Source organism: Sphaerodactylus townsendi, linkage group LG07 (assembly GCF_021028975.2).
Source record: "Sphaerodactylus townsendi isolate TG3544 linkage group LG07, MPM_Stown_v2.3, whole genome shotgun sequence".
Taxonomy (NCBI): Eukaryota; Metazoa; Chordata; class Lepidosauria; order Squamata; family Sphaerodactylidae; genus Sphaerodactylus; species Sphaerodactylus townsendi.
The window spans coordinates 117305661-117321006 of NC_059431.1; the positions used below are offsets into that span (position 1 = coordinate 117305661).

Below are 15346 nucleotides of genomic sequence, written 5' to 3' on the forward strand. Positions count from 1 at the left end.
AGCAGGAGGGAAAGGAACTGTTTCAGTATAGGTGGTAGCTAGATATGGGTGAGCTCCAGCCAGGATGGTGTAGGGGTCAGAGTGTCATGCTAGGGTCAGAGAGACCCTGGTTAGGATCCTTATCCTGCCACGGAAGCATACTGGATGTCTTAGGATGAGTCACACTCTCTGTACCTCACAAGATTTTGATGAGGATAAAATGGAGGGGGTTGGAATGATGTAATCCACCTTGGATCCCCATTAGGGAAGAAAGTGGGGGATCAATGCAGTAAATCTTTATTCCACTGTTTCTTTCTCTCCCATTATTTTGCAACCAAGGTCTCAACTAGATGTGACAGGGTCCACGAGTCCGTCATGGGAATGCCTCCACCGTTTTAGGGGTGAAATTTCCTCTGTTTACAATTGCCTGGTTTTTATAACGGCCACAGTCTGGGCAGCGGAGTGGCTCCTATGTCCCCTCAACCGTTTTCAGCAACTCGGATAGCCAGGGTCCTGATGATAGAGGCATGCCCATGGTGGACTTGGGAACGCAGCGACAACTATTTGAGTCCTTCAGGTGCACTCTGATCTGGAGGAACCGAGTTTGATTCCCAGCTCTGCCACTTGAGTTGTGGAGGCTTATCTGAGGAATTCAGATTAGCCTGTATACTCCCACACATGCCAGCTGGGTGACCTTGGGCTAGTCACAGTTCTTCGGAGCTCTCTCAGCCCCACCCACCTCACAGGGTGTTGTGGGGGGGATGGGAAAGGAGATTGTAAGCCCCTTTGAGTCTCCTACAGGAGAGAAAGGGGGGATATAAATCCAAACTCTTCTTCTTCTTCTTCAAGTTCCCAGAATGCTTGAAATTAAAGAATGGCATGAGGCTATGATAATTAAGTTCAGAGTTTTGGATTGCTCTGTAAAATTGCCTCCCTGCCCCAATGACAGTAGTGATCTGATACTTCCCTCTTTGATTCTTCTGAGGCACACAACGGCACAATTTGGCCCAGGGCCACGCTTGCTAATCCTGAGTGGGAGAATGTATGGGCAATTGCAACTTTGAATATTAATCAGTCTCGATATTTGAATATCCCCCCCCCCCCCCGATAATTTAGATCCTGTATTTTATGTGGTTCGACAAAGACATAATCTGAAATGTACACAAGAAGAAACGGGGAACGTTGCTGTTGTCACTGTCTTCAAAGATAATAAGTTTAATGTCAATTTTATATGGATCCCTTCATAATGGGTAGAGCAAATTAATCTCAGAATCAAACAGTGGGAAACTGGGTCAGAGAAGAAATTAAAATGCACAGCCTCAATATCCACTTTTCTTATCCCGAGCAGAACCTGAGTATTTTCAGACTGAAATCTCTCATTGCCTCTTCCTTCCCCAAATATAATTAAGCTGTGGTTTCTAGGACAGAAGGAGTCTGCTGCGCAGTAACTCAGAAGGAATGCCGGGGAGGGGGGCAGGCAGGCTTTTAAATTATCCCCTGATGAGGACATATTTTTCAAACACCAATATTAAATTTCGAATTGTCATTCTGCTTCTAGCAAAAATGCTGCAAATGTCACATTTCCGACTCATGGGGATGAGTCGGTAATTACAGTCTGAGAATCGGACCCTTTTTCATTTTGAAAGTGGGCCCATTTGAAGGTTTCATCACGGGCTGAGGCCGCCCCTTAATCTTTTCCCTCACTCAGCCCCGAAGCAACCTGGATTTGCTCCAAAGCAGCATTCTTCACAGGGAAGCTCTGTGTGGATTTTCGTATGCCGAGGACATTCAGAAAGCCAGGTGCAGCATCTGCCTTGCCTGGTAGTGCCTGATGTTGTTTTATATCAGCAGAGTTTAATGCGGAGCTACTCTGGTAAGATGAGGAGTCTTAGTAGTCTTCTTGCACTCACTGCAACCTTCTATCACTCTTGGAAAAGAATACTCTTCACGCAAGATGTTCTTTCTATGGGAAGGCTTTTACGTTAGCAGTTGCAAGGTTACACAAGTCTATTCTATACAAGACTATTAAGCTATACAGAACTCTTCAGCAATAACAAAGTTCAACACACACAGAACAACTCAGACTCTATCTCTATCTATCTGAACTTAGCATAGCATATACAATGCATACATCCAACGGGATACTTTTCCCTGCCCAGGCATCAGCATCTCATTGGTCTAGAGCCATGGTGGCGAACCTGACAGGGGCTGATGGGAATTGTAGTCCATAACATCTGGAGTGCCAAAGGTTCGCCACCACTGGTCTAGAGTCACAGTTGAATTAACCAATCATGTTAAAGGTTAACTGCTCCTTCGCCCCTAGACTGACTGTCTCCGGCCTTTGGGTTTTGCAAAAACTTCTGCTAACTTAGAAGATGACCTTTTTGTGAACCTTTACTCTTTTTATATATATATATCATTTTATTTGTGGCATGATCCAATCAAATCCGAGCACACATTGCAGTAGGAAGAAGTGAGAGATATGCTTGACTCCCACATCAGAAACAGTGGGGATTGGAATGCCTTTCAGGACCATGCCCTTAGCATTTAGGCTGTTTGTGCTGCTTGTTCCTGAAGTTTTAAAATGCTTTGTTTTTATTAACGAGTTTTACATGATATTGTCACCTGTTTCTGACCACCACTCCCACAGTGAGGATTTCAAGGAACATGGTCACAGAGCTGCCTTTAAAGGACAGAGGGGTAGATACTTAGCAAGCCTTAATGACAGAGCAAAAAGTAAGATGATAAGACTGGATCGGGGAAAATCCTTGCTGGAATCCAAGGTTTGTTGTAAAGATAAATACGTGATAAGCTATTGCATTGGTGGCCGGAGCAAGGGAATTGTGCCCGGAGCACGCAGGTGCTCCTGCAATCCCTGCCAACGCCCCCCAGAATGCTCCCCACCTTGCAATTTCTTCCCCTGCACTGGCACATACCTGGTCCATCACGCATGTGCACACACACCTGTCCTGTTGGCGCTACGCCACTGTGTGAGGATAACATTCCTTTAAGAGATGCTAGGCTGAGAAGAAGAAGAGTTTGGATTTATACCCCACCTTTCTGTCCTGTAAGGAGACTCAAAGGGGCTTCCTTCCCTTCCTCTCCCCACAACAGACACCTTGTGACGTATGTGGGCCTAATTGAGTTCAGAGAGTACTGTGACTAGGCCAAAGTCACCCAACATGCTTCTTGTAGAGGAGTGGGGAAACAAATCTGGTTCACAAGAATAGAGTCCACCACTCATGCGAAGGAGTGGGGAATCAAAGCCAGATCTCCAGATTAGAGTCCACCACGCTTAACCACTACACTACGCTGGCTCTCAGTGTACATTACAGTGTACAGAAATCAAGGCTGAGGCATATCGATGTTTTTCTGTCACAATAAGCTGTTTTCCAGAAATGCCTAATTCCTGGGGAAGGCAAATCTGTCAAGCGGCTTTTCTTGTTGCTTTTGAATGTTAATTCCTTTCATCAGCTGCAGTACCCACTTTATGGTGCCCCCTGAGTAGAACAAGAGAGATGACTGGTTAGGTTGGAGACCTTCAGAACTCAGGCAGATGTCCTCAAGGATCCATGCCAATTGTCTTCCAATGAAACAATCAACGTTCAAGTGATCTTCCTTTTGTGTTTACTTCTTGACCCCCTCACTTTCCAGTATCAATCAGAACAGCTCTTCAAATCATTTCAGTGAACTACTTCTACTGTAGACCCTGAAGGTTTTCGGTTTAGAGAACAAAGCAACTAAAGGGTGAGAACATGATGAAGGTTAATAAAATTATGTATGAGCTGGTGATCTGGTGAATTGGATTTGTTTTCTCTCTCCTCCACCTGAAGCCTGCTGGGTGACCTTGGGCTAGTCACAGTTCTTCAGAACTCTCTCAGCCCCACCTACCTCCCAAGGTGTCTGTTGAGGACAGAGGAAGGGAAAGAGTTTGTAAGCTGCTTTGAGGCTCCTTAAGACTGAGAAAAGCAGGGTATAAATCGAAACTGTTCTTCTGTATGGGGTAGAGAAAGTGGATGAGATAATTTTTCTCCTCCTCCCATTGTATGAGAACCCAGTGGCGCCCCATGAAGAGGATGGGTCACAGGTTCAGGGCTGACAAAGGGAAATACTTCTTAACTAAATGAGTAATGAAATCACTGCCAGGGGATGTGGTGGTGGCAGCAGAGATTTGGCTACAATCATGATTTGGCTAGAATCATGACAGGGTGATTTGGCTAGAATCATGGCAGAGGCATAGCTGGGCCAAAATGCACTTACATGTGGTGCGATTCTAATTTCTTGCCCCTCCATAATTCTCAGAGCTTCTCTCCTCTTCCTCCTTTCACTTCTCCACACTCATTTTAGTTCCCTTTTCCTTTTTTCAGAATCTTTAGTTGCCAAGGTAGGCCTGTTCACAGTAAAAATGGCCTGATGGGAACTATACTTCCCAGGAGACCTTGTGAGCCCCAAGGTCTCCTGGGAACTGTAGTTCCTCAGGCTGTTTTTACTGCAAACAGGCCTTTTGCAGCCTGAAAAAGTTATGGAAAAGGAAAGAAACTAAGGTAAGTGTGAGAAGGGGGTGGGGGCACCACGGGGGGCAGGGGGAGGGGCCAGGGGAAATTTTCCACGCCCCCCCGACATGCGCCTAGTGCACTGCGCACTCCCGCCCCCTTGTAGCTCCACGACTGAATCATGGCTACTAACCCTGAAGGCTCCATAGTCAGAGGTAGAAAAATTCTAAATACCAGTGCTAGGAGGCAACATCAGGGAAAGCCCTTGACCTCGGTGCCCGGTTTGTTGGTCCTGAAGGGTAACTAGTTGGCCACCATGTGTGAAACAGAATAGAAGTGGATGGACTGCTGGACTAGATGGACAATCTGATCTATAATCCATAAGGGCACTGCTGGCATTCTTATGTTTGCATTCAGGACCGGAGCAAGGGGAAACTGTGCCCGGGGCACACGTGCACCCTGCACCCCCGCCACACCCCCACCCTGGAGCGCCCCCACCACAGCCCCATGCCAGTGCACACCTGGTAAATCATGCACCCCCTTCCCCCACCCTCTTGGCGTTATGCCACTGTTTACATTAAAACATCCTCTTGGTCCAACCTAGGGAAAGTATCGCAGAATGCTGTTGTGCTTAAATATTATACCTAAAGATGTATGTATTTTATCACCTTATTTCCCCTCAATCTCAGACATCCTTGCACTGGCACAACTAGATCATTTAACTTACTGGGAAAATTCCCATGGGCTGCTACTGGCCCCTGACTAAAAACAGCACAGAAAGAAGCACATAGGAGCCTGTTTTCATTGCCACCAAACAACAGCTTCAGTACTTGAGAGAGCACATCTGTCCACATATTCTACCCATATATTCCTTCCCAGGCACTGAGGTGGGGAGGGGTGTCTGCCTGGCGGTCCCACCCCCTTTGGAGGTGAAGATGGTGGGGGCAGCCCGGAAGGCCTTCTCAACAGTGGCCCCTGCCCTGTGGAATGCCCTCCCACCAGTGGTCTGCCAGGTACCTACTCTCCTAGAGTTTTGGCACCTGGCAAAGACCAGTCTGTTCACCTGGGTGTTTGGCTGATCCACCCAGTAGAGCAAGAGGAACTCTCTGCTACTGCGTGGATTCCGATTTGGTTGATGTAAAGCACTCAGAGCCAATTAAAAATATTTCATTTATTGTGAGGTAAAATATTCCTCAAGAAACCATCAAAATCAAAATACTGTGACTGAAGCTCATGTTGGTTACAATATACACTTAACTAAGTAACTCTTTTAATTTCAGTTCATTTGTTTCACATTCAAGTTCCAGCTGAACAGTAAACAACCCCCACTGAACTAAATACATGCACGTATATAGAGACTTTTCTTTTTCCACCACCTCAGTCTGAGGGCTCAGCTTAACTGCCGTAACTGCCCTAACTGCTGCTGACAGAATGTTCATTCTTTTAAAAATGTCTCCCAGCATGCAAATCATCAGGTTCCACAGACTTCAACTGATTGTTAGAATGTAACATTTGGATTAATGGTGATAGCTGAGTTGTGTTGGCTTTCAGCTACTAAACCCATTCAGCTACTGCCTGGGCAGGCTAAAGAAAACCAAAAACAACATTTTTAATATAGGAATCAAAATTTCAAACATGTCTACCAAAAGGCTAAATTAAGCCTTTCTCCACACACCCCTTCTCAGATGGGGGGGGGGGCTCAAAGTGTCTGATATATTCCTCCCTCTTTCGGGGGTAGTTGAGGTGAGAGTTTTAGAGCTTAGAATGCTTTATGCTTTTAGCATTGGGGGTTTTTTTGTATGGGATTTTATTATGGCTTTTATTGTAACCCATCCTGAGAATGTAGTAAAGGACAGGGAGTAAATCTAAATAATAAATAAATATAATAGAGTCCAAGGAAGTTTGAGGGAAAGGGAGCAAGAGGAAACTGCTGACCTCATGCCTAGACCACCATCTTTGCCATGAGGAGGTAAAGGTGATAACCCTCATCGCAGGGCACCCTAAAGGATTATGGGATTGGTGATGCAGCTTCTGGTTGTGATGGTGCAGGCAGAGAGGCCTGTGATTGTCACTGAGCAGCTGTGAATGTAGACAAGTGTGAGCTAGCCAAGCAAGAGTGCTGGGCCTGCAATGGCAGCCCATGAAAGGAAACTGAGTGACCAGTTAAGGCCAGGATGGTGGCAAGAAGGACACATCAGTTAAATGAGGAGGGTCCTAATGAAGGCAGAAAACAGGTCAAGAAGTAGCAGACAGCTGGAACTGCCCGTGTTGAGGAAGTCCTTTTTACGCAGTGATTCGAAGCATCCTACCGAATTTTTGGCTGCAAGTCTAACAAGCAGACAAGAGAAGAGCTTGGATTTATACCCCGCTTTTCTCAATCACAAGGAGTCTTAAAGCAACTTATAAATTCCTTCCTTTCCTCACCCCACAACAGACACTTTGTGAGGTAGGTGGGGCTGAGAGAATTCTGAAAGAACTGTGACTAGCCCAAGGTCACGAATATGTTTTCTCGCAGAGAGCACCGTCTTTAGTCAGCTCATCTGTTCATGTTCTTGAAGCAAAGGTACTTTTCTGATTGCCACATTTAGATCCATGTTTATGAAATAGTTACTCCTAAATATTAAGACTTGAAAAGCTTGCTTTCGAGTCTTCTGCAGATATCTCCTCCATATTCAAACTTTTGCCTGCTGAAAATTTGACTGAATATTAATATATGATCTTTGACCTTTCATGGTAATTAGTATTCATCAGTATTTTATAACTGTACTGCAGTGATATTCCAGGAATTAGATAATATTTTGAAGAGTATTGAGCAGTAAAGAACACAGATAACTGACTCTTTTACTGTTGTTCATTCTTGAAAACTTCAGGTCAATGATAGTGACTATAGAATCTTTAATAAGGTTCCTAACCTCCAGGCTCTTACAATTTCACTGATCCTTCCAGTGACTACAGAGAGATCTGTCTCTCTAGAGCATAGGGAATCTGCTGCCAGCCCAGATAAATTAGGTGGAACTGTTAATTCCTATCAGCCCCTACCAGCATGGCCAATTGGCCATGCTGACAGAGGCTGATGGGAATTGTAGTTCCTGAACATCTGGAGAGCCGCAGGTTCCCTACCCCTGCCCTAGAGAAAATGGCTGCTTTGGAGTGTGATACCGTGATGAAATCGTTCCCCCTCCCCAAACCCCACCTCCCCAGACTCCTGCCCTGAATCTCCCAGAATGTCCAAATCTTGGATGGGCAGTCTTAGCCCTAGAGTCCTTTGGATTCTGGCTCTTGTAGACACTAGGGATGTAAACTTTGGTATCCTTCAGCATGGAGCACATTTTGATGCATGGAGCACATTTTGATGCAGACGTCTGAATGTTAGCCTGATATCTCAGGTTTAAAGACCTCAGGTTGGCAGAATTTGGCAAAGCCACGCTTTTAGACCTTGGAGAAATTTGCCAATCAGAAAGGCAAACGGTTCAGTAGTTTGGTGGGACAGGACAGAGTCCACACATGTGAACTGGCCCATGAACTGTCCACCAGACATCAGTTTGAACTGGTTCTTACCTTTAAGGCTATTAGCGGCCTTGGCCCTTAATACTTGAGGGACTGCATCTCCCCCATATTGCCCCGCTAGGATCCTCCGCTCCTTGGAGGAGTACCTACTAGTGGTCCCTGGTCCAAAACACATCCAGCTGGCCTCCACTATGGGCAGGGCCTTTATGGTCCTGGCCCCCCTCTGGTGGAACAGGCTCCCTAGAGAGATCAGGGCCCTGCTGGACTTATCAAGTTTCCACAGGGCCTGCAAAACGGACCTGTTCCGCCAGGCATTTGGCCAGCCGGGCTGAATGTGGTTCCATCATCCCAGTCTCCGGTGGGCATGGGGGGTTGGGGGAGGGAAGGGAAGGTTTTTACTGCCATCAGAGTTTTATTCTGGTTTTATCAAAAGTTATATTGTATTGATTTTAAATATTGTTATTTATAATATATTGTGTTGTGCGCCCTGAGCCTTTGGGGGGAGGGCGGCAAATAAATCTAAAGTATAAATAAAATAAAATAAAATAAACATTTTGTTTGATCAAAGAAGCACAACTACTGACTGTAACTGTGTTCTTAAAACAGTCTTCTCGTCTCTGATCCTGCTGCAGAAGCCAGGATATTATGATAATTTCTTTCCCTAATAAGCATTCCACTGGTGCTGCTTTAACAGGTGGAGAGAGATTTCACTTTCTAATAGCAAGCACAGATGCTCATTCTAAAGAGCAATAGAAGAGACCACATATTTCCTGCATTCCCAGGGCTGCTAACCTCCAGGTAGCAGCAGAAAATCTCCCACTGTTACAGTTGATGTCCAAACAACCCAGATCAGGTCCCCCTGTAAGAAATGGCTGCTTTGGAGGGCGGATTATATGGCACTATACCCTACTAAGGTCCTTCCCCTCCCAAATCCCACCCTCCCCAGACTCCCAGAGGCGTAGCTGGGCCAAACTGCACCCGGTGTGCATTTATATTTTCTGCTCCCCGTGGCCCCCCGTGGCACTCCCCTTCCCCCCTCCCCCCTCCTCTTTTTATTCTCATTAGTTCCTTTCCCTTCTTCCTAGAATTTTTTCAGGTTGGTAAAGGTTCGTTAGCCTCAGTAAAAACGGCCTGATGGGAACTATACTTCCCAGGAGACCTTGTGAGCCCCAAGGTGTCCTGGGAACTGTAGTTCCTCAGGCCGTTTTTACTGTGAACAGGCCTTTTTTCAGCCTGAAAATATTCTAGGAGAAGGAAAGGAACTAAGGTAAGTGTGGAAAGGGGGTGGGGAGTGCCATGGGGGTGGGAGAAAGGGGGAGGGGCCTGGGGCGGTTTTCCATGCCCCCCAGGCATGCGCCCGGTGCATTGCGCACCCTCCTGTCCCCTTGTAGTTCAGCCACTGCAGACTCTGCCTCCAAAATCTCCAGGTATTTCCCAACCCAGAGCTGGCAGTCCCATGCTTGCTGAGGTGGTGTGTTTTGGGGCAGAGAATGTACATTGAAACCATTTCCATCGAGTGGTGGGATTCAGCAGGTTCGCACCACTTCGGCAGAACCGGTTGTTAAAACGGTGCTTGTAAACAACCAGTTGTTAAATTATTTGAATCCCGCTACTGTTTTCATCACATTTTACTACTTATGTCACCCTCTGCAGAAAAATTTGGGATCAAAACATTTCCCTCCTTCAAGCAGTCAAATTAAGTTGTCGCTTTGATTGTGTTCTGTGCTGTTACAAAAAATATAACCCTGCCAGTTAAGCATTTATTTTTAAAGCAATTAGACCACTCTCAGAATCATTTGGGGGAGGGGGTGCTGCAGGTTTAGACCGTGGTTCCATAGCCGAACTTACTGTCTTCTGACCCTTGTCTTTTAAAATAATTGAAGAAATATCTGAAGGTTAATAACAAGATGGTGATTTCAGATGTTAGTTATTTCAGTATTCTTAAAAAATACTGGCTGCCAATTTGGTCCCAGAAGCTCTGTGGAGACTGGAAAGTATCCTAAATAAGCAAACAGATGAAAGGTTTGGGACTGAAGTGAATACCAAGTGAATTTGCCCATCTGTTCAGGTGTTTCCTGTAGTGGTCTTTTGTCTTTGGAACCCACCGCACACATTGAAGTGGTTACAAGGATTTAGTTGATGGGTGAGAACGTTTAGTTGACAAGTGAGAGGCAACATGGTGTAGGGGTTAATTTGGAGAACCAGGTTTTATTCTCTGCTCCTCCAAATAAGCAGCAGACTCTTGTTTGGTTGGTGAACTGGATTTGTTTTCCCGCTCCTACACATGAATTCTGCTGGATGACCTTGAGCTAGTCACGGTTCTCTCAGAACTCTCTCTCACCCCCACCTACCTCACAAGGTGTCTGTCGTAGGGAAAAGAATGGAAAGGAGTTTGTAAGCTGCTTTGAGATTCCTTACATGACTGAAAGAAACTCTTCTTTTTTCCAATTATTTGAAAACTATATATTGTGGAAAGCTTTCAGGGCCTAAGTCAACTGGCTGTTGTGGGTTTTCCAGGTCTAGTAATTTTAGCCCCTAATGTTTCACCCACATCTATGATTGGCATCTTCAGAGGCATGCCACACAGCCTGAAAAACCCACAGCGGCTTATTTGAAGACTATTGATTTCTTCACCTTTTGCCATTTTTTCTGGTGATATCTTAGGCCCCTTCTGCACAGGCCAATAAACATGAGTGTAAGATGCTAAAAAAACATTTGGGGGGGACCTCACACAGATCCCACCCCCAAATAAGTCTGCCTTATGTTATTTCCCCCAAACCGGGTTTTTTAAAAATAGCTAAACTAGCAAGTCTTTTTTAAAATCCCGGGTTGCAGCTGCTTGCAAGTGAATGGCAGGGCGGGAGGTGCTTTATTCGCCTCCTTTTTCCTTAAAAAAAATATTTTTTTTGCAGCTTACATTTGCTTCACTACGCAGGTGCAGATAGTCAAATTGTGAGACATCAGCATGGCTGTGGGGGTACATTTGTGCATGCCTGCGTAGCTGCACACGGAGGGGAAGTAATTTTAAAAAATAGATGTGTCTCCGTATGAAGGCACGACAGCACCCTAGATCAGTGGTGGCAAACCTATGGCACGCATGCCAGAGGGGGCACTCAGAGCCCTCTCTGTGGGCATGCGCGCCGTCGCCTCAGTTTGGGCACTCAGCAGTAATATAGCACCAAGGGGGTGGGGGGCGCGCAACGCACCTGGCACACGCCCCTGTGGGGGCATGGCGAGGGCATTGTGGGGGCATGGCAGGGGTGTTCCAGGGCATGGTGAAGCGGACTGAGTGTGGCAGGGGCACAGGTTGCATGTGTGCCCCGGACACAGTTTCCCCTTGCTCTGCCCCTGGCACTCGGTCTCTAAAAGGTTCGCCATCACTGCCCTAGATTGTTTCTGTGGACTCCACTCACTGCCAACACAGATGCATGTGAATGTGAAAACTGGAAAACAGATTCCTTTATCCCAACTACAACCCGTTGTACATGTGCTGTGCTGAAGGGGTGTTAGCCTCTCTCTTTTTTCACCAATAGTCATTTTATTGCTCCAGATTGTGGTAGAACATATCACGCAGAGACGTTTATGTTTTTGTTGTAGTGTCTGTTTTAATCAACTCCAGTGCTATTGCTCTCTTTTTAAAGCTCCGTGCCGCTCGTTATACTGCTGCTAATTCTTGTAGTTTATATTGAGCTGCGCTTTATTTTAATAGGCATAAGCTACTGTAGGAGTTTTTAAGGCAAACCAGCAGATAAAAAATATTTTTAGTTATTAAATAAATTAGGACGCTGCAGTGTAGGAGGAACATTGTTTCTCAACCTCCTCATTTGCATGAGGATATGCCAGTCTTTTTATTGGCTTCACCACTGAGGCCTCACCAGTGAGAAGATCCTTGGACAGCCTGGCACTGTGGAGTTGCTTCCCTGTTTGTGCGCATGGCAGCTGCTACAGCCCTTATGGCCACTCCAGTCCCAGAGGAAAAGAGGGTCCATAGAGTCGAATCCTATTCAGTCCAGGCCCTCAGAGGAAAATCTTTCTTGTGTAGCAATAAAAACTATTGACAAATTTCTTGCAGTTTTTTTTTAGAAATCAGAGGAACTATTATTACAGGTGCCAATTTCTACACATTATCACAATCCTCCTCCACAAACTCTTACAAATCTCTACTCGGAGGGGTTTCTTGGGGAGGGGGCTGTCATGTTGAGCCAGGGGCGTAATGCCCATTGGGCAAGCTGGGCAGCTGCCCAGGGCATCACCTTGTGGGGGGCATCAAAATGCAGGGTTCGTTTTTGGGTATTTTTAGTGGTTTTCCATTTGTGACCTGCAGGGGGCACAGTTTTTAGGCTAGCGGCACCAAACTTTCAGCGTATCATCAGGGGATTGTCCTTATGCTACTTCCCAAGTTTGGTGAGGTTTGGTTCAGGGAATCCAAAGTTATGGACTCCCAAAGGGGTTGCCCCTATCCCCCATTGTTTCCAATGGGAGCTAATAGGAGATGGGGCTACAGTTTTGAGGGCCCATAACTGTGGCCCCCCCTGAACCAAACTGCACCAAACCAGGGGGGTATCATTATGGCAGTCTCCTGATGAGACCATGAAAGTTTTGAGACTGTGCCCTGAAAACGCATCCAACTCCTTGTGGTTTTGCCTAGGGCTACAGTTTCTGCTCCTGTCTCACATACTCTGTAAGTGTTAAGCTATTGTTCATAGCTTAAATAAGGAGCCGTTTCCTCTTTTTCCTCTTCCTTCGCCACTAACAGAAGTAAAGGAATGGTAATGAAGGAGATTTGCTATGTGATATTCACAGAGTTCGAATTTCTTCCTTGCACCTCTGGTGAACATTTCATGTTGAATTCACAGATGATCTAGTACGTTTTCAAGTCATAACCCTACCATCCTATAGGAGCAAGGTCAAAATGGGAAAACTGTGTATGATCAGCACTTGAGAGACCGTACCCTTGGTTGTTGGTTGTATATCCCCTTTTCTTTTTCTCTGTTTTGAATTATTCACTGTTTGCATACCATCTTGGGGGTACCATCCACCGTAATTTTATCCTTCACAAGCCCCACTGAAACGAATGAGCTGTCCACCTCAATATGGCGGAGCTTCTAGAATTTCCTGGATGAATTATGACTTAAGTCATTGGAAGAGTTTGCTGATGGTTCTGTCATCGTGGACTATGATAGAAGTAGTCTTTTTCCATAGTCCCCAGTATTTGGTGCAGTCCTTTCTTAGGCTCATTCCGCACTTGCAGAATAATGCACTTTCAAACTGCTTTCAGTGCTCTTTGAAGCTGTGCGGAATGGCAAAATCCACTTGCAAACAGTTGTGAAAGTGGTTTGAAAATGCATTATTTTGCGTGTGCGGAAGGGGCCTTAGGCTGTCTCTGGCACAAGAACCTATGTTTTATACACCTGAGGGTCTCCATTATTCCTTCACCCAGTCAGTCACAGGGTCAAGGGGTAAATGAAACTGAAATGGAGACTTTTGACTTGAATCCACAGAATCCATATTTTAAATCTATCTCTATGTACTATATCTTATTTTGCTCCTTATGTTTGAAAAATAATTACAGTTATCACTCCCACATCGTGACTTTCCCTATCACGGTTTTGATAGATTGCGGGTCGGCTTAAGAAATTAAATGGGAATTTGGGGGGAGTTTCGTGGAAGCCACACACACACACAGGCCTTCAGACAATACAGAAAAACTTTAGAAACTCATAAATGCACAAAATAGATGTATAGTATTGTATGATATCAACATATTGTGTCTTTTAGTATACCATAAATATATGCAATTTCTTCTTCTTTTAGTTAAACTAAAATCAAAAGGGGGGAAATCAAACATTCTCAGGTACAAAGGGAGGGCTAAAGCACTTTACGTGGATTTCCAGTTTCCAGGGGGTGCCTTAACCCGAGCAATGTGGAAGGGATAACTGTATATAAAATAGTGAAATAACTTTTTGTATGGGTGGGCTTCTTTCTCTGAGAAGGCAAGATGGTTCACCTAAATCCATGCGTCCCCCGCTTTTTTGAGTCTGTGGGCACCACTGGAATTCTGAAACAGTATGGTTGGTGCAGGCACAAAATGGCTGCCATAAAATGGCTGCCGTAGGATGTGGAGGCAGCTGCAAAATGGTTGTCCCAGCTTACCTTCGGCCATACAGTGAAGATCTTTGTGCTGTGGGGGCAGCCGCTGCCAACACATTTTAAAAATATCTGTACAGCCCATCCAGTCTCCCGGGACCAATCACAAGCCTTGGCCCCACCCACTTTCCAAAAACACTTGGTAGGAATCAGAAAAGATGTCCGGTGCCTACGAGCACCACATTGAGCACTCCTGCTATAGCTTCTAGCTGGTAAGGAAAAGAAATGACTGTTCGACCAGCTCGCCGGGCATTTTTTAAACATCCCGTGTTGCATCCTCTGATAAAAATAAGTTGCTCTGGAACAAAAGGGCAGCAGCAATCCAATACCTGGAGGAAAATCATGACCAGTCCGTAGTGAATGTTAAATGTACCATTCTGTGTGACTCGCAATCGTCTTTATTTCTTTGGCCTTCCCCTATAGAGCTTGTTGCTGTGAAGGGACTGCAATCATCCTTTATTTGTGGCTCGCATGCTGAGTGTCTCCTCACTTTACGCTCCGAGCAGATGGTTGGGTACATCCTTGGCGGGGCTAACTGAGCATCCCTCAGATCCATTTGCCTTGGTATTGTCGGCGGCATCTGTGTTTTGGTGGCATTTTAGCTTTCCAGTCGCATTTTAGCTGGCTGCTTTTAATCGGGACTGTTGAAACTGTTGTCAGTCTGAATGTTTCCTTTTTTCCCCCCTCACATTTGCCTGATTGACCTTTTTTTGTTTGCTTTTTTTCTCTGTCTTTCTATTGGGCTGCTCCAGGAGCCATGGCTAACCATCTTATAACCAATGCTCTCCTCCGTCCTCATGGCACTAACAACCCTTATAACACATTGCTCGGGGAATCGGCGGTCTATAACAACCCTTCTGTCAGCATGTACAACACACCAGGTGTGGTGGAGTTTCTCTCATTTGTCTAGTGAGAGTCCCATTTTATGTGGCTTATTAGGCACAATTTTTCGTTCTTTTCCTTTTTTTTGTTCAAATGAGCACAAACAATTCAACCCCCACCCATTTCAGAGCATTTTTTTTCCATTTTCCCAGGCGTTTCTTCAAAGGATCTAAATTAATTTTAAAAGACACCCATTAGTCAGACCCATTCAGACGTCTGTGACCTTTTTTTTTTTCCTTTTTAAAAACCTTTTCAGTGTTGTTTTACTCTTTAGTATGTGTTTGGTCAGTTGTATCCATTTATCTCTTATATATTTCTTTGTCAAATCATTCATTTGA

General features: G+C 45.3%; 1 protein-coding gene across 19 annotated transcripts in view; it reads left to right on the forward strand.

The window, feature by feature from the left end:
- Positions 1-15346, forward strand: part of ADGRL3 (adhesion G protein-coupled receptor L3) — a 907827-nt gene that overhangs the window by 818985 nt on the left and 73496 nt on the right. For 11 of the 19 annotated variants that reach the window (XM_048503336.1, XM_048503323.1, XM_048503325.1 and 8 more), the window contains one exon: positions 14879-15007. The exons of the other annotated variants lie outside the window; for them this stretch is intronic. In XM_048503336.1, coding sequence (XP_048359293.1) covers positions 14879-15007 — 129 coding nt within the window. The remainder of the gene's footprint in view (positions 1-14878; positions 15008-15346) is intronic. 19 annotated transcript variants of the gene reach the window in all.